At 42.6% G+C, this 19,740-nt stretch overlaps 1 protein-coding gene across 2 annotated transcripts; it reads right to left on the reverse strand.

Annotated features, from left to right (window-relative positions):
- Nucleotides 1–15,885: 15,885 nt before the first annotated feature.
- LOC114877516 (glycerol-3-phosphate phosphatase-like) lies at nucleotides 15,886–18,220 on the reverse strand. Of its 2 annotated transcripts, none has more exons than XM_029190182.2 (6): nucleotides 17,928–18,220; nucleotides 17,589–17,749; nucleotides 17,366–17,503; nucleotides 17,077–17,284; nucleotides 16,844–16,985; nucleotides 15,886–16,763 (listed from the first exon to the last, which is right to left on the reverse strand). In XM_029190182.2, the coding sequence occupies exons 1-6, from the start codon at nucleotides 18,013–18,015 to the stop codon at nucleotides 16,580–16,582; spliced, it is 921 nt and encodes a 306-aa protein (XP_029046015.2). In that variant the 5' UTR covers nucleotides 18,016–18,220; the 3' UTR covers nucleotides 15,886–16,579. The 2 variants fall into 2 exon arrangements, with proteins under 2 accessions (XP_029046015.2, XP_029046016.2); XM_029190183.2 differs by having other exon boundaries at nucleotides 17,589–17,759; nucleotides 17,928–18,019.
- Nucleotides 18,221–19,740: the final 1,520 nt, after the last annotated feature.

Consider the following 19,740-nt stretch of genomic DNA (forward strand, 5'->3'; position numbering starts at 1 on the left):
AACACGTGCCACTTGCAAATCATTTGCTATTTCTATTTAATTTTTACAGCGTTTATTCAGTATCATAAGACCTTTCGAATGACAAAAAATTCCTTTCAATATTAACAATTTATCCTAATTTATTATGTTATTATTATTATTATTATCAAATTTAATTACACGTACTTGCACAAAACGGAGAAAATAATGAAAATCCTCGTCAAGATGTTCTGCGTCAAGGCCTTCTCCATAGTCTCTAAATACCGTGATTATTGCAATGTAAGCATCATATAACATCTAATTAATTTGGAAAATATATTTTTTAAAATTCTAAACGAAAATCAACTATTAATTCTAAACAATATACGATCATACTTAACAATATTTTCAAATTGAGTTTTAAAAGAAAGTACCATTAACGTTGACTTTAAGTGTGTAACGACCCAGAGATAGGTACGTCACTGCACCGACGTACAGGGAGAGCGGTTCCCTATAGCCGGGTATCCACCAGTATCAAACGCCCGTATCGTATCAGCGTTCCGAACCCTTTTGAATAGGCAGACGTTGCCTCGTTGCATGCAACGGCATGCTGCGGCGCGGACAACATTTCTTCGTTTCTTGATATAAACGGTTAGGCAATAGGACTGGGCCGCTACAGGCGAGGAGTTTCGTTTTGCTGCGTGGCGTTCCAAAGGAACGGAGGCAACGGATCCATCCGAAAAATTTGTCGATTCTTTGCTGTTGCATCGAAGGAAAGGTTCATGCGTTGGCACTTAATGTTAATTTTCCAGAGATTTTTCCGTTGCCGAGTATCGAAAGTTCAAAGGATTGGTTCGGAAACCACTTGAAACGTAAAAACAACATACCCAGGCGAAGGCCCGAAATGCTATGTCAAGTGGAAACATGACACTTGAGGCACGAGATAATACGATTTGGAATTGGATACATCAGTGAGATAATACTAATGCAACGACTGAACTTTGTTATTTTTCATTTTTTTCTTAAAAAACTGTTACCAAGATATTTGTGACGTTTTTCTGATTAAAATGATACCAAACACGATATGGTTTGGATAATTACACTAAAGAAACAGCATGCAGCAAATCGAAACTTCTCGCCTATAGGAGTTTATTTCAAGACACGAAGAACTATTGTCCGAGCCGTAGCACGCCGTCGCATGCAACGAGGCAACGTCTGCCTATTCAAAAGGGTTCGGAACGGTGATACGATACGGGCGTTTGATACTGGTGGATACCCGGCTTTAGAAGGCGACTCGTATGAATGTATCAGGGATTATTGGTTCGCGTGGTGTGCGGTTGAGGAGTAAAATCCAAACATTAATGTGCTAGAATTAATAGTTGTTTATTTATTCAAAAAGGTAAGTGTATGTTAATTGAATTTGATAGATCTGAGTATATAAAATAGTATCGTTAGTATAACAGTAGGTGCGGCTAGAATATGGAATACAATGAGAAATTATAATAAATACGCCCTAGATAATGAAATACAGTAGAAAGTATATGATTAGTAATTAGTATATATAAAATTAGAATTAGTATTAATAGTAATTTGTAATAATTAATAACGCGGCTTAATCTTCGAATACAGCCAACATTTTGTACAATTTGCCAATTACGCTAAGTACTGGAAACTATATTCCAGTGGCTTGTACGGTACCCTCAGACACGAGCGGACTTTTCCTACAGGTCGCAATCGGTTTCTGGACTGGTCAGAGCTGTGTTAAGTACAGGCCGTTTCAAGGAGCTCCGCTCCTCGCTAGCTCTTTATACTTAAGTATGGCTTAGTAAAAACACCTGATTAACACGTTGCGTACCATGAGTAGGGTGTCCACAGATCCGAAGTCTCGTACGTTACCACCGGAAGAGAAGGATAAAGCTATTTCTCGCGCTCTATGGTTGCCTAAGCAATTCAGCGCAAGCTTTCCTTTACTTCCAGAGTGTTGCCTGCTCTTGACCGTAGTCAGAGAAGATCTGCTCTGATACCGTGTGGAACGCCTCTATTTATAGTCAGATTCTGCTGACTTGGCGCTTTTTTTTATTATAGGGTTCCTCTAGATTTCTGGAATTCCCCATCACGTGACGGCCGAGTACCCCTGCTCCTTAATCTACGCGGCCTCCCTACTCTAGGTTATCACCCCACCGCGAGATCATCGGGGTTGCGCTGGCGCACACGTGGTCACACGTCGATAATTTATCGATAATCTATTTTATCGGCCGACTTACCGACTCTACGTTTATCGACTTATTTAATAGACTCAGTTATCGATAAATGAAAATTATTTATTACAAAAATTATTATACAAGACAAATTAAACTAAATACTGGATATAAATAACGAAAATTAAATAAAACATTTTTGTACAAAACTTAAACATAAAAATTAATTATAATAATAGAAAAATGGAACGAAAAAGGTGCTGTGTCTTCTTATCGGGTCGTTACAAGTGCATAAATATGCACAAATGGAAGAAAATAGTTGATACCATTATTGATGTTCAGACACGTTCGGCGTCCATCCCTGTAACGTAGTCTGTCAAGCCCCATTTATACTCTCGCGAAGCGATAAGACACTATATTCGCTGTTTATGTTACTGTAAATATTCTACCCCTTCTTTTCAATTGTTTATACTGTGGGAGAGAGAAAGGGCGTTTCGTCTCGGGATCGTCTGTCAGACTCGTTCAGTGGTGCTGCGCCAGACACCTATCGTACCGCTATTCGGAACTTATATGTATACAGGGTGTTCGACAACAGGTGGGCAAAATTTTAAGGGGTGATTCTAGGGATCAAAATAAGACGAAAATCAAGAATAACGAAATAGCGTTTGTGGCTTTGTTTTCCAGTAATTAAGGGGGTAGACACGGGTAATGCAGCGAGGTGACCTTACAGGCACAAATGGGCCTATTAATGGGTTTACGGGAATCGGTTATTTGTCCTTATATGAGGACACATAGGGCTGGGTGAGGGTTCATTCGAAAGAGGAAGGTCCGATGCAGGGCGGTCAACTCATGGTTTAACGAGATTGTGTCCATATTTAATAATATCAGTGTCCAAAGTAGAAGAAAAAATCGACAAAATGCAGTTGCGAAATCGAAGTATTTTTAGGCCACTAAAAGAGTTTTGTGACTCAAACGGTGAGTTGACCGCCCTGCATTGAACCTTCCTCTTTCGAATGAGTCCTTATTCAGCTCAAGATCTTCTCATATAAGGACGAATAACCGATTCCCGTAAAAGCATTCCCAAAGACGAGTTCCGCCATTATCTGGATACTACAGAGCAAGTCACGTGACAAATTTAGTTCAGCTAGTAGTTATAAGGTGGCGTCTAAGTAGAAAGGCTGCCGATCTGGAATCGTAGCCAGAATCAGAGAGTGGAGGCTTCGTTGAGGAAGGACATTAGTGAGCTTTAATAAAAGTGTATATTTCGAGTAAATTGTGCCGTTTTCGAGTGTCTTGTGTTTGCTCTGTAGAACTGGTTCTTTTCTTCTGGTATTTTTCTTTTTTGTGTGCGCATAGTCCGTAAAGGATACACTATTGTACTTTTAATATCGGGCGCGTGCCCTGGTGCATTCTCTGTCGGCATTCACCCCACGCTAACCTCCCCTGCGCTGACGGACGCCTTCCTCCGCTGCCTCTCGGGGCCGGAGGCTCCTCTATCCACCATGGTCATGGAGGTGGACAACCAGGGTGACTGGTCGTTGGTCAGCCCTAGGAAAAACTCTCCAAATAAAAAGAGCATTAATAATCCAGGTGAAGCTACAAAAAGGTGCGCGTCGCCAAACGCTGAGGATAACGGTACCACCAAGCGTAAACCGGCCACCATGTTGAACAACGCAGGGCCACCTCGTGCTCCTTTGAGGTACCCTGCGGAGCACAAGAGATTGGCTACAGTTATCATAACCCTTAAAAACGAGCGTTGCAAGAAAAGCAAATCTCAAAACATGATGGCAATTGCCAAGGCTGTCAGCACTTTGAAATCCGGTGCTCAGTCTATGCAGCCACGTGGATTCAACAGGGCTGAGGTTACTTGCACCTACTATAAAGAAGCCAACCTATTTCTGGATTCTCCCACTCTTCGTGACGCCGGCATTACTGCTTTTATGCCTAGACAAAAGGTGGAAAAAAAGGCCTTCTGCGAGGTATTAGTCTCGACGTCGGCATGGAGGAACTTGTAGAGCTCTCTCTCTCGCCCTGTAAGATTACTTACGCCAAACGTCTCAATAGGAGGATAAGTCTATAGGAGGATCCGGCCACTAAAGAAACATCTTGGATTCCCTCTGAAACTGTCCTCCTCACCTTTGAAGGCTCTATTGTCCCTGAGAAGATTCAGGTATATGGTCTTCTTAACAAAAGTATTGAACCATATATTGAACGGGTGAGAACCTGTTTCAATTGTGGAGGCTACGGGCACACTTCTACTAGATGCAAAGGGCCAACTGTCTGCTTTGAGTGTGGAGAACACAAAAAAGAGGGGCAACACACCTGCAACGCAGCCATTGGTTGCTTACATTGTAAAGGCGATCACTCCACCTTTCATCCGGACTGTCAATCTATGATTTTCAACCAAGAGGTCAACCGTACCCTGGCTTTCTACGATGTTTCCATTTATGAAGCTCTTGCTCAAACCAGGGAGAAACTTGGCCTCAGCAAGCAACGACCACAGAAGCAGCCAAATAATATTCCACCTAATCCCTCAACTTTTCCTACCCTTCCAGCTTCAACACCCAAAAAAGAGTCATTGGTGGTATCCAGAAGGAACACACTAATATGTAGTCAATGGAATAACAGCATACTGAAAACATACTCTAAAAATAATTCTATCGTTGACAGTACTTCTTCTATCGTCTCCCTGCCTCAGGAGTCTCCTCAAAATGAATCCTCCTCAGGCGTATCCAACTCCTCCGCTAAACTTCCATCACACTCTTCCAAACCTGTTTCATCTTCCCGCATAAGCCGGGAATCCGCTCAACAGAGCAGCAGTTTGAAAAACAAATCCCTTCCCACCAGCAAGTTTCTACTCAAGAACGTCTCTTCCTCCTCTTCAATCAACAAAAAATAAATCATCATGGATACTGGACAAACAGTTAACTTCAACGTGCTGTTCTGGAATTGTCGTAACATCGTCAGCAAGAAACCAGATCTTGAAAGAATTTCATCCTCATATGATGCTATAATATGTGTAGAAACTTGGCTCAAGGCCAACTTATCGTTTAACCTACCCGGATTATCTGTGATTAGAAAGGATAGATCCTGCCGAAGGGGAGGTGGCATAGCCATCTTTCTTAGGAAGAATCTTCCCTGGTTTCACGTCAGTGCCATTTCCCGCGACGATAATTCGACGAAAACGCTCACCATCAAAATCAGTCTAAGTGACTTACACCTCACCATCTGCACATGCTATAGACCTCCTTCTTCGGACTTCGAGCAGGACAAGTGGCATCAGCTCCTGCAAAACCTCCAACAACAAGGACCATTTATTTTGGTTGGAGACTTTAACTGTCACCACAAGACATGGAATTGCACAAATAACTCCCGCGCGGGAGAACACTTGCTTCAAGTTTTAGAAGACACAGACTGCATGATACATAACACCAACACCTCGACATACCTCGGACATTACAACCAGCAAGGCAGCAATCTCGATCTTGTAATATCTCCTTGCAACCTCGCTCACAAAATCCTTACATCTCAACTCAACGACCCCTGGGGCTCTGATCACTTCCCCTTACACATTTCCACCGAAACTACCCGTTTCATCTTCAAACAACGCTGGAATAGAATTATTACAAAACGAACTGACTGACTTCCGCTCACCTCTCTAGGAAGTTTCTTGACTTACATCTTCTCGACCAGTACTCTGTTTTCGTTGAGATAGTACAAAAAGACTTTCTAACGGTCGCCACAAAAATCCCGTTCCATGGTGGGACCAGGAGTACAGCAGGGAGATTCAACTCAGAAAGGTCTGCCTCCTCAAATGGCGACACACTGGTTCCTTTCAAGACTGGATTGCTTATAATAAGCAGCGGGCTCCTAACAGAAGAATTCCCAGAAAAAAAAGAAGAAGAATTTCCAAAAAATGGCCAGCGCATTGAACCGATACTCGGATGTGAGCCTCTTCTGGAAGCGGGTTAAGGTCTTTAAAGACAAGTGGACAAACTCTACCGCTCCCATTCAGCAGACCAACCTCAAGGAATACCACAATCTGATCCACAATCACTATCCGAAACTCCAAGGCTTTCCTCAACATAGACTTCACCCTATATGAGTTGAAATGCTGCATTGAACAACGTCAACTGCAAATCTGCTCTAGGTCCGGACCACATCGATTATCAACTTTTAAGACTACTTCCCCTCACGTAGAAGCTGTCTCTATTGGACATCTTGAACTCCATATACAAGAATAACTTGTTCCCACAACAATGGCATGACAACACCGTCTTTTTCATACATAAGTTAAATCAGAAAGGTCTTCGCCCAACCTCCTCCAACCTATGCAAGTTGCTTGAGAGATTAATCTCTCAAAGACTCTACTCGTGGCTCCAGTCGATGGGCCTTCTGCCGGAACTCCAGTCGGGTTTCCGGAAAAGGCAGATTCACTGCTGACAATATTCTTGCCCTCACAACCCTGGCGCACACCAACATTCTTAATCGGCGTACAACGGCTGCCGCTTTTATAGACATTAAGTCAGCCTTCGATCGTGTCTTACCAGATCTACTGATAGCAAAACTTGAAGCAATAGGAATTTCTGCCAACCATCTTCACTTTATCGCCAATTTACTCTCGGGCAGAAGATCTCATTTCCAGGTACCGGATGATAGAGGCTCCCCACTTGGAATCACACGGCATATGATTATTGGTGTGCCCCTGATGTTCATCCTTTACATTGCAGACATTGACGGCAATCTTCCTCGCAACATTTGGGTATACAAATATGCTGACGACATTGTTATTTGTGCCTCTAGCGAAGATACGAGCAGTGCTACTGCATCCCTGGAAAATGCCACCAACATAGTGAACAAAAACCTCGAAGAAATAGGCCTTAGTATCGACCATCTTCCACACCCCCTCGCCAGCCGGAACCCCTGTCGTCTTCCACGCCGAAGCGGAAGCGCGGAGATTTTTCTTCTTCGTCGGGGGTAGAAGATCTGGACGCCACCATTAAGGAGCGTGGCACGTCGACGGATTGTGACGATTCAGGGAAGTCGTCTTTACCTCCCCTCTTGCACGCGCCCGTCGCTGGTGCTAACATAGCCGAAAACGGTCAAGACAACGCACAGCCCGGCGTGGCCGTTGCGTCTCAGTGGTGTGCCCTGCCCTTTTGGTGCTCCCAGCCGCATCTCTGGTTTTACCAAATAGAATCGGTCTTCCAGATGAATCGGATCCGTTCGGATGAATCCAAATATCACCTGGCCGTGAGTACTCTGGACGCAGACACCCTCGCGGAAATTTTCGATTTACTCAGGGCTCCTCCAGAGGACAATAAATATACCACGCTGAAGACACGCATTCTCGAGCGCCTCACGAACTCAGTGGACAGGCAGCTCCAGATGATGCTCAACGAGCTCGAGCTAGGGGACAGGAAGCCCTCCCAGCTCTTCAGGCATATGCGGACCCTCGCGGACGACAGGGCCACCGAGGTAGTTGTTGCCAACGCACGTACAAAACGTACTTAAAATTTTTAAGATGAATTACCCCGGGTGTGCTGTCTCTTAGTAGCAGCGGCAGCTCCTCTCATACCTCCTCACCGGTCGTCAGTGCGGTCCGACGAGATCCTGAGGCAGAGGACATCAGGATGCTGCTCACGCAACTCATCGCCATCTCCAGGGAAATCCTCTCCAAGGTAGCAATATCCGGCGGTTCTTCCAGCTTCAGCGGGCGCTCAGGCTCCGCCCGTCGCTCCCGCTCTCGCTCATCGTCACCAGCCCGGTCGGATGGAGTTTGTCACCGCCGTTTCGGCGCAGCAGCTCAGCGGTGTCTCCAGCCGTGCAACTTCCGACCAGCCTCCCGGCTGACCAGCGGGGAAACATCTAGGACTGTCCTCGGTACAGGCCGCGGGTGGCAGTCCAAATGCACGCATCCTACCAAGCCTGCCTTACTCTCGGGAGCTGCGACTCCGCGTCTTTGACGGCTCCACCGGCGTCAAGTTCCTGGTAGACTCAGTCTCGGTGATTTCTCTGCTGCCTGTCAGGGCCCCGAAGCGCAATCCGGCCCCTGGATCTCTAAAGCTCCTTGCAGCTAATGGTTCAACGATCAGCACCTACGGACACCGCGTCCTAACGCTGAATCTGGTCCTTCGGCGAGCCTTCCCCTCGGCTTTTATTCGCGCAGATGTCAAATGCGCCATCCTGGGCGCGGACTTTCTTTCGCACTACGGTCTCGTGGTCGACCTCAAGCGCCGCCTCGTGGACTCTGCGACGCGTTGTTTTTCAGAGGGCATAGCCCATCTAGCTGCCCTTCGTGGGATCAGCGTGGCGTCGCCGAGTCTCCCGGACGTTGAGGCACTGGACGATCGTTTCAAATCCCTCATCCAAAATTACTACCACCTCTTGCAGTCGGGCTCAGCTCCGAGTCACGGACCCTTGGCGGCGGTCCAACACCACATCGTCACGACGGGCCCTCCGGTTTTCGTCAGGCCTCGGCGCCTTATCGGAGAGAAGCTCCAAGCGGCTAAGAGGAACTTCGACCGCCTCCTCCTCCACGGGATTATTCGGCCTTCCAGCAGCCAATGGGCCAGCCCCATTCACCTGGTCAGGAAAGAGAACGGCAACTGGCGCACCACGGGAGACTACCGCAGTTTAAACTCGGTCACAGTGCCTGACCGATATCCGATCCCTCGCATCGAGGATCTTCTTTTTGGACTCCACGGTGGGAAGATTTTTTCCACCCTGGATCAGAACCGGGCATATTTCCAGATCCCAGTCCCTCCAGAGGACATTCCCAAGACAGCGGTGACCACCCCATTTGGGTTGTTCGAATTTCTCGGCATGCCGCTGGGCTTGCAGAATGCTACCCAGACCATTCAGCGCTACATGAATGGCCTCTTCAGGGACCTGCCTTTTGTAAAGGTCTATATAGACGACCTTCTTATCGCCTCCACCAGCCTGGATGAACACCTCCAGCATCTGCGAGCGGTCTTTGAGGTCCTCTCTCAGGCTAAACTCTCTATCAACCTTTCCAAGTACAGGTTCGCACGCCAGGAAGTTACCTTCATGGGCCACCAGGTCTTCCCGGACGGGTTCAAGCCACCTCCGGACAGGATCTCGGCTCTTTTGGACTACAAAAGGCCTCCAACAATTACGGACCTTCGCCGCTTCATCGGCATAATTAATTATTACCGAGCGCTAATTCCTGGCGCGGCGGCGTTGCAAGCGACTCTTAAGCCGGGTATCCACCAGTATCAAACGCCCGTATCGTATCACCGTTCCGAACCCTTTTGAATAGGCAGACGTTGCCTCGTTGCATGCCACGGCGTGCTACGGCTCGGACAATAGTTCTTCGCGTCTTGAAATAAACTCCTATAGGCGAGAAGTTTCGATTTGCTGCATGCTGTTTCTTTAGTGTAATTATCCAAACCATATCGTGTTTGGTATCATTTTAATCAGAAAAACGTCATAAATATCTTGGTAACAGTTTTTTAAGAAAAAAATGAAAAATAACAAAGTTCAGTCGTTGCATTAGTATTATCTCACTGATGTATCCAATTCCAAATCATATTATCTCGTGCCTCAAGTGTCATGTTTCCACTTGACATAGCATTTCGGGCCTTCGCCTGGGTATGTTGTTTTTACGTTTCAAGTGGTTTCCGAACCAATCCTTTGAACGACAAGAAACCGACAATTTTCGGATCGGCCCGTTCCTTCGCCTCCGTATCACAGCCCAATAGAACTTTCGATACTCGGCAACGGAAAAATCTCTGGAAAATTAACATTGTCCTTTTTCAATAATCACACAGGTGATTATTAACATTGCTCTTTTATGTACAGCGTAGCACCGAAGATAATTGATCTGTTTAAATATATTTAGACGATAAAATTTGTCTAAATTAAATTAGATTAAATTCATAAATAATTTAATCGCTTTTGAAATGAATCCAATAATACCGCAAGATTTCAAATAAATTGAAACCCAAGTGACGGCACGAAACGCTATGTCAAGTGCCAACGCATGAACCTTTCCTTCGATGCAACAGCAAAGAATCGACAAATTTTTCGGATGGATCCGTTGTCTCCGTTCCTTTGGAACGCCACGCAGCAAAACGAAACTCCTCGCCTGTAGTGGCCCAGTCCTATTGCCTAACCGTTTATATCAAGAAACGAAGAAATGTTGTCCGCGCCGCAGCATGCCGTTGCATGCAACGAGGCAACGTCTGCCTATTCAAAATGATTCGGAACGGTGATACGATACGGGCGTTTGATACTGGTGGATACCCGGCTTTACGGATCTCCTCCGTGGCTCCAACAAAAACAAGGACAGACGAGCGATCATCTGGACGCCTGAGCTCTCGGACCCCTTCGAGCGCTGCAAGCGGAGCCTTGCTGCAACGGCGCAGATGACTTCCTCTCTGCGAAGGTTCCCTTACGCCTTACCACAGACGCTTCTTCAACGTCTCTCGGAGCGCACCTGGACCAATTGGAGGACGACGTTTGACGCCCGCTAGGGTTCTTCTCGCGGAAACTTTCACCTGCAGAGACAAAATACAGCCCTTATGACCGTGAACTCCTGGGGGTCTACGCAACGCTCAAACACTTTGAGCACCTCCTCGAGGGTCGAGAGTTCGTGGTCCGCACTGACCACAAGCCTCTCGTCAGGGCCTTGGAGCAACGGTCGGACAAGGCTTCACCGCGCCAGCTCAGACAGCTGGACTACGAGAGCCAGTTCTGCCTCACCTTTACTTACATTGACGGCACCAACAACGCCGTTGCAGATGCGCTCTCCCTTGTGGAGACCATCGAGATGCCCACGGCCCTGTTTCCTGCAGTGATCTGCGAGGCACAAGAGAAAGAGAACGTTGCCAATAACCGAGAACTCGCGGCCTCCTCCTTGAGCCTCCAGCAGATAGTCGTCGACGGCCATCGCATTCATTGCAGTGGATCCTCCGGCCCTACATCCCGCTGGAGCTGAGACGCAGAGCCTTTGACGTGGTTCATTCGCCCGCCCATCCAAGCGGCCGTACCACCTCTCTGCGCCTCGGGGAGAAATTCGTCTGGACGGGCATCCGGGCGGACGCCTTGAAATAGGCACGTGAGTGCCTCGCCTGCCAACGAGCGAAAATTCATCGCCATGCTCGAGTCTCGCCAGCCAACATCGACGTCTCGGACCAACGATTCAACCACGTCTATTTGGACCTGATCGTGCTTCCTGTTGTGAACGGCTACCGCTATTGTCTATCAATGATCGACCGCTTCTCCAGGTGGCCTCACGCGGTGCCTCTCAAGGACATCCAGACAGAAACGGTGGCTTCCGCCTTCTTCGGCAGCTGGATCGCGCTCTTCAGCACTCCCCTTACCATCACGACGGACCAGGTGCTCCAATTTGAATCGGCTCTTTTCTCTGCTCTCGCTCGTCTTGTTGGGACAGGCAGGATCCGCACAACCCCTTACCATCCGCAGTCGAATGGTATCCTGAATAGATGGCACCGGACACTCGAGTCCTCTTTGATGTGCCATTCTGAAGTCCCTTGGACTCACCTTCTTCCAGCCGTCCTCCTCGGCCTGAGGACTGTTTACAAGCTAAAGCAGAGCTCTTGTTTGGGACTACTCTCCGCATCCCAGGGAACTTTTTCGTCACACAGGATCGCCCTGCGGATCCGCACTCTGTTCTATTGAAATTGCAGGACCATTTCCGTCTATTAAAGCCGGTGGCGACAACGCACCACTCTCGGGTCAAGCACTTTGTACACAAGGACCTAGCCTTCTGCACGCACGTTTTCCGGAAGGTTGATGCCGTCAAGCCGCCGCTGACGCCGCCCTACACTGGACCACACCGTGTCCTTCAGCGCCTCGATGCTAAAAGATACGTCATCGACGTCAACGGCGAGGCCCGCACGACATCGGTGGATTGCTTGAAGCCGGCCTTTATCACCGTCGACGAGCCTTCAAGCCAGCCGCTCCAGTCGCCCCGTCCGGGACCTCGCCCTTCGGTTACCTGCCGGTTTCCCCTGGAGCAGCCTCAGGGTTCTTCTTCATCGTGCCCTCCTCTTCAGTCAGGCACTAGGGGGGGGAGTCCCTGTGTCACCCTCGTCTCAATCGTCACAGTCCACGGAGCATGCTCTGCCGTCCGGCAGGCGGCAGCACCATGAGCGGAAGCAAATTCTCGTACCACGTGCGTACGCACCGTTCTCACCCCCTACAAACGCGCGCTTTCTCACCACTCTTTGTCCACGCTACCTCGCGACAAGTCTCTACGTGCACTCTTTTTATACATCATCGTTTACTAGTTTACTTCATTTTTACAATAAAGTTTTGTGCTTATTTACATAATCATTTTTGTGTCGTTCATTTGTGTTTCAACCCTCTATACAAGATATCCATAACATAGCTAGACTCTCTCTCACGAGCCGCGTGTTTGCCCGCTGGGGTGATTGAGACGCAAATCCGAACAGTAATATTTATACACACTAACAAAGTTTGCTCATTTCTCTTACCATTGTAGCATGGCGACAATGACACGTAAATATGGCTACAGCATGTCTGCGTTTCGTTATCGATGCCCATAAATTAGGAGGGAAATACAAACAATTGAGCGAGCGATGGACAGAGCTTATGTACATTGTAAAACTTTCAACGTGGGTGATCGGGCTAGAAGTGTCGACCCATCCTCATCGACACCTGCACCAACCGACCATTCCAAAGTGTCCAGTCCGTCCATCCTGTAGAACTCTTCTTCGATATTTATGTATCCGGACCTTTCTTTCCCAAATCTTAAACTATCAGGACCTTTTTCCCAATCTTTCCTACAAGACCCTTGTTCGATATTTATATATCCGGGCTTTTGTTTCCCAAATCCTTAGCTATCAAGATCTTTTTCCCTATTTCCTGTAACCGTGCTCTTCCCTCAAGAGCACGTTATCGTAGGATAGAGAAGGGGAAAGAAATAAAGAGGAAACACTCAGATTGCGAGAGAGGAAAATTTAAAAATAATTTTATTTTCCTTTTTCATACGACTAAGGTCGCGTACATCAGGACATGATTCCTTCGCTCGTGATCGTCAGTTATGGCGCGCGGTGTGTAAATATCTAACGGCGCGGTCATCCTTGGCATCGAACGTACAAAGGACACATGGTTTGAAAGCGCAGCGCAACGTAACTACTTACTTCTCACACAGACACGCTTACACAACGTTTGAACGACGCGTAGAAGCCTGCCGTTGAGTTCTTTTTCTATTTGGAAGTTTCTATTTGAATGCGGGCACCGACCTTTTCACACGTCGCATGGCTCGCTCGGTCAGGTTCTCTTTTCTTGCGAGTTCATAAGAAATCGGTTGATCGGAGAAGCTGATGTCGGTTGCTCATGGGCGCGGAAGCAATCTCGGAAGCGAGACCAGAGCACGATGTTTCGTAGCTGCTGATCTGCTTGCGGTGAGTGCGTGTACAGTAAAACTTGGATATATGCAACAAACATTAGGACCCAGGCGTTGCATATATCCAGTCGAGGTGTCGAATCTCGGGTAACACGCGACGAGCAGCCAAGCGTGAACGTAGAAAAGGACAGACAGTGGTGGAAAGAGAGAGGTCCGATGATCTAAGGAAAGAGCCGAAACGTATCGGTGTGACTAATACTAATTCAACTATAAAACTTTTTTATATTTGACTTTTTTTTACTGAAACTTTTACTAACACATTGGTGAAATAATTCTGATTAAAATGATACCAAACACGATATAGTTTGAATTATAATTACTTGCTAAAATTGATGTTAAAGGTTGGCAAAAAGCAACAGAGATCGAAATCAAAACCAGTCGCGGTGTTGGCTCTGGTTTCAAAGGTTTCATTTATCCAAGCACGGTGGCGATTCTGGGCATTTAATGTTGCATGTATCCAAGCGAGGTGTCGATTCTGGGCATTTAATGTTGCATTTATCCAAGCGAGGTGTCGATTCCGGGCATTTAATGTTGCATTTATCCAAGCGAGGTGTCGATTCTGCGTCTGTACACATGTTTTCTATTTAGCCGACATGCCGACTCTGTGTCCGTACACATGTTTTCTATTCAGCCGACATGCCCATTCTGTGTCCGTACACATCTTTTGTATTCAGCCGACATCATTTATATTCAGCCGTGGTGTCAATTCTATGTTGTTTATTCTATTACTATTGTTTATAAATATAATTCAAACTATATCATGTTTGGTGTCATTTTAATCAGAAAAATCTCACAAATGCGTTACTAAAAGTTTCATTAAGAAAAAGTTAAAAATAAAAAAGTTTTATCGTTCAATTAGTATTAGTCACACCGATATTACGGTCGGATCATATTACACGATTTCCTCGTCGAGCGGCTCGGTTCGCCTAGGGGGATCCCCCCAAGTGGAGGGGATAGCGATGTTGCACTTATCCAAGCATTCTTTCGTTGCATTTATCCAGGTTTTACTGTATATCTCGAGAATGATTTATTTGCCAGCTTTGAAAATGGTCTCATTCGACTTCTCGTCCCTCAATTACTATAAATCCGAAGTTTGGTTTCCCTAGGGTGGAGGGGCCTTTCGGAAGTATACCCAAATTATCGAAATCGGGGAGGAGGTACTTCTGCAATTTCGCCAACTTTTATGCTGCTGATGGCCGTGAATAAGAAAATCATTGCGACTGCGAACGTACGTTTTTCTACGGGCCCAGGAATTTGAGTTAATAGTAAAGATTCAATGAAAGCGAAGAACTCATCCCCACTGCTAGGGGGTACATATACTCCTTGAGATGCCGGGTAGTTCGCTCGCCGAGTAGTGTAATATGAACTGGGATCGGGTGTATCAGTGAGGTAATACTAATGCAACGACTGAACTTTGTTATTTTTCATTTTTTTCTTATAAAACTTTTACCAAGATATTTGTGACATTTTTTTGATTAAAATGATACCAAACACGATATGGTTTGGTGCCACGGGACTAATTGTTTAGAAGACAGAGTTCAGAAATAGCAAATACTGTTTGAGCAGGATTATGAGTGTGAACAGTCGAATGTGGTAGTCGACATCCCATTTCTGTCATCACATGTACTTTTCTTTGCTCTCCATATAAACAAAAACTAAACGCTTTTTTGCATGCTTTCCACTCGGGGCAACCTCCGGGACACGAAGGCCGCCGAAAACACCCGAGCCGCACCAGACTCGTCTGGTGTACAGTCCCATCGAAGTTGTCGCAGTGAAGTTGGCGCACTAACACATTCACGCCGCGTCGGTGAGCCGATGCACCTCACCTATCGACTCACCGACGCGGCGTAAATGGTTTGTACGCCAACTTCACTGCGACAACATCGATGGGACTCAGTGTACAGCCACGTGCAAGATGCGTGTCTGTACACCCGCCGCAAGAAATGCGCTGAACTCAGCTTATCTCAATAATTACCATTATAAATAAAAATTGTTCAAATTGTCGTTTTCAACCACTTCGCAGACAGTGTGTTCGAATCGATGTTAAATGACCAAAGGAAAGTCTGTAAGTGTAGAGGGTTAAGAATTTTTCCTATAAAAAAAGTACTGTGATATAATACCTGTAGTACTTTTTTTCTTATTAGCCGGAGGGGAAATACATTTAGCACGTACGCGCGGGTTGGTCCCTTTCGCACTACATATTCGGCTAGGGGTCGCCCGGGTAGTACCTGTAGTACTCTTAAATCTGTAAAAGGCATTTTTTAAATTTTTATTACAGGCACAGATAAAAAGTTACAAAAAGCGATCTTCACCATTTCCTTCATGATTTTTTTATTTTTAAAATTTTGTCTTTACAAGATATGCAATACCAGTATATACTCTTAATGTTTATTATTGTTATCACATACATATGTATGTAAATGATTACATATATCAATTATAATTACATTGCTAAATTGGATAATTTATATATTAACTGCAGGAACCATGCACATTATTACAATGTTACCAAAATATTTAGACAAAAATTAGCTATTAGTTGATAATTCTATCGCAAACATTGATCTTCTTGATAATATGTATTACTCTTTGATAAATCTTTAGTTTCTTTCAGAAACAATTATAAAAATAAGAACTATTATAAATACAGAATATGAAATTAATTCGGAAAATTACATTTGTACCTTCATTTTGTGTTTAATTAATATAGGATATTTTTAATAATAAAAAGAATCAGTTTTCTTTAAATATATTAGGTAATTAATTATTATAATAAATACTGTAATACTCTATTGTTGTGCGCAAACTGTTCTGTGTACATACAATCAAACGGTTATAAATATTTAAAAAATAAACATTCAATTGATTAAAATTAAGTAAAATTATAAATGTAAACAGTATAAATAATTACAAAATTGAAACGATAATTTATGTTATAATTCTGTAGAATAAAGAGATTAATTTAAATAATATTGAACTGTTTTAAAATTGTTTCTTAAGATCATCAAGATGGTATCATTTTTAGTACATCACCTAATTCATCTGCATAATAATTCGGAACTATCCAATTTTTTAAATCTACATTAGGTGCATTCATAGCATCTACTTCATTTTTTGTAGTAACACCCGTTAATACCAGAAGAGTTTTAAACCCACATCGTTGTCCAAAAAGAATATCCGTGGAACAACTGAAATAAAATAATTATATTTTCTTAAAAATATAATAAATCAAATTAAAGCATCATTATGTTAACAATATGGTATTTACTTATCACCAATCATAAGCGTCCTTTCAGGTTTTAAACCATACTTCTTTGTTATATATTCAATTAGGAAAGATTCTGGTTTTCCAAGCATCACTGGTGCCCTGTTACATGCTGCTTCTATGCATCTTATGAAGCATCCAGTTCCTATAATATAAAACATAGATGTATTGTAAGTCTAAAAACTTTATAAAATAAAACAATCTGATAAACAATTTCAAGTAAATATTTCCTTAACCTGGAAATCTATTAGTATTTGGGGAAGGTCTTTCTGTATCACAATTTGTTCCTATGAAATGAACGCTTGGATCTTGTAAATAAGTAGCAGCTTTTGCAAGCTTAGGAAAACTAAAATATTTGTCAAAGCCTACAATAACTGCTCCAACTTCCGGATCTGGCTTAAAATTTTTTATCAATTCCACCTCATCGCCATCCATGGTATCAGGCTAAAATAAGTACAAATATCCTATAGTCAGTTTGTACTAAAACACATGGTTAACTGAAAAATTGTAATGTAAAATACTTACTCCTATGCCACAATGTTTAATATTTACTGCTTCAAGCTCCTTAGCAGTACCAATACTGCCAACTATATATGCTTTTTTATCAAATTTTTGTTCTTTTAGGTACACAGCAGCTAAAAACGAAGTACACACTATTTCATCCTAAAACAATGATATGAATATGTTTTATACAATATGCATTATGTTTATTGTTAACTCAAAATAAAAATTAATTTATTAAATTTACCATTGTTGCGTCATACTTGAGATTTTTACATTTTTCTATAAATTCAGATCTGGTTTTGGTATTGTTATTTGTTATGTAGAAAAACTTTTTACCCATTTGTTTGAATTTATTTACTGTCTCAGGTGAATTCTGTATTACCTCTGTTTCTCTCCATAGTACGCCTAAGGTTTACTAAGATTAAAACATCATTTATCACATTTTATATAAAATTATTCATCTATCACTTATTATTCCTGAGTTTAAATATTTCAGTACTAAAAGCATAATACATAGATGACAGAAAATAATCACTTTTATTTAAAAAATTTATATGTCAGAAAAGAATAAATAATTACTTACCATCACAATCTGATAAAATCACATCAATGGATTGCATGAAATTGTTAAATTCTTCCTGAGATAATGACGTTATGTGTTTCGCTGTCATTTTGAGAGTACTAGCAGACACGACGAGTTTTCGAAGAGAAATGTAGTTAACTTTAACTTTGCATTCAGAATACCCTCTTTACCAATTAACCACTGTAATAACTAAAAAGAGAATGTGAAATAGAGGACCCTGGCTGAGAGCCACGCATTCGAAGCGTGTCCTTGCGTGCTTGTTATGTAATATATACAGGGATATAAATTGTTCCTATTCCATTCATAAGTACCAATAAATATAATTGATGATTACGTCATATATAGATATATTACTACCGGTTTAAATGAAATGACATTTTGCTTCGTTTATTGCAACATTTCATTTATCGTTTGCGACATTTATTTTACATAAAACTATATTTTGCATAAAATTAAATGTTTAAAAGCAAATGATTAATATTTAATGTTATAAAATCTATTGGAACTAAAATTGTTATGTTATTATTATGTATGTTTTAAGAAATCATTGATTTCTGTAAAAAAATAAAAAGTATACAGTGGGTTACAAAATTATTCGCTCACCGTTTAAAACAGAATATGTACCTCATTTAAAATTGGACCAAATGACATAAGGTTTCTCGAGAAGCTATACAAATTAATTTACTAATGTAAGATATGTACTTTTGTTGTTTTAAAAAATTACAATTTATCGAAATTGGGAAAAAAATAGTAAAAGGCAATTTTTTAACTTTTTTATTTGAGCCTGTAATGAAAATTTAAAATATGACATTTATAAATTTAAATATGTTATGTGTATGTTGAAAATGTCATCGAGATGCAATGCGCTGAGATTCACTGAAATTTTCAGCATACACATAACGTAAACTTACAAATGTCATATTTTAAATTTTCATTACAGGCCTAAATAAAAAAGTTAAAAAATTGCCTTTTACTATTTTTTCCCCGATTTCGACAAATTGTAATTTTTTAAAACGACAAAAGCACATATCTTAGTAAATTAATTTATATAGCTTCTCGAGAAACCTCACGTCATTTGGTCCAATTTTAAATGAGGTATTCTGTTTTAAACGGTGAGCGAATAATTTTGTGACCCACTGTATATGTGTTTACTTGAACTCGCATAGGAACAATTAGGAACCAATCAAAGCCGACAGACGCAAAATGAACAAAAATAATCATTCAACAGGTCTGTTTCTACGTAATCATAAATATATAAGATATATCTCAAAAATAGTGTATGTACAATCGAAAAACTACAGCTTTATCAAGTAAAAATAAATACAAAATTCCTTTATCGTTTTGTAATTTGAGGCTTCATTTTCGAGGCATAAGCGATTGAAATCGATTTCCGACGCGCACACTTTGATCAGTTACCTACTGAGCAAGTAGCTAATAATCATGTTACCCTATACATATATGCAAGTACATACATATATTATCGAGATAAAAAACACTTGTTCGCTTATTGTATTACCTGAAACAAGATACACCGGTTCTTTAATAGTTTACAAAAAATGTTCATTAACTCAAATTCTATGATTTTTCGCAGCTTTACAAGTTTATTATATAATTAAAATTTAATTTTAATTTATTGTTTAAATGAATAGCTTCTATTCTAATAATATTACTAAACATTTTTGGATTGTTTATCAGACAAAACTAATGCAGAGTTTCACTATAAGTACAAATGTATTTATTAAACCTATCTGACAATACAGTAATTTGAAAATTTCGTACAAGTGTACATACCTGGAGTACTCGTCGTTACACT

This window comes from Osmia bicornis, chromosome 6 (assembly GCF_907164935.1).
Source record: "Osmia bicornis bicornis chromosome 6, iOsmBic2.1, whole genome shotgun sequence".
In the NCBI taxonomy this organism is placed as follows: Eukaryota; Metazoa; Arthropoda; class Insecta; order Hymenoptera; family Megachilidae; genus Osmia; species Osmia bicornis.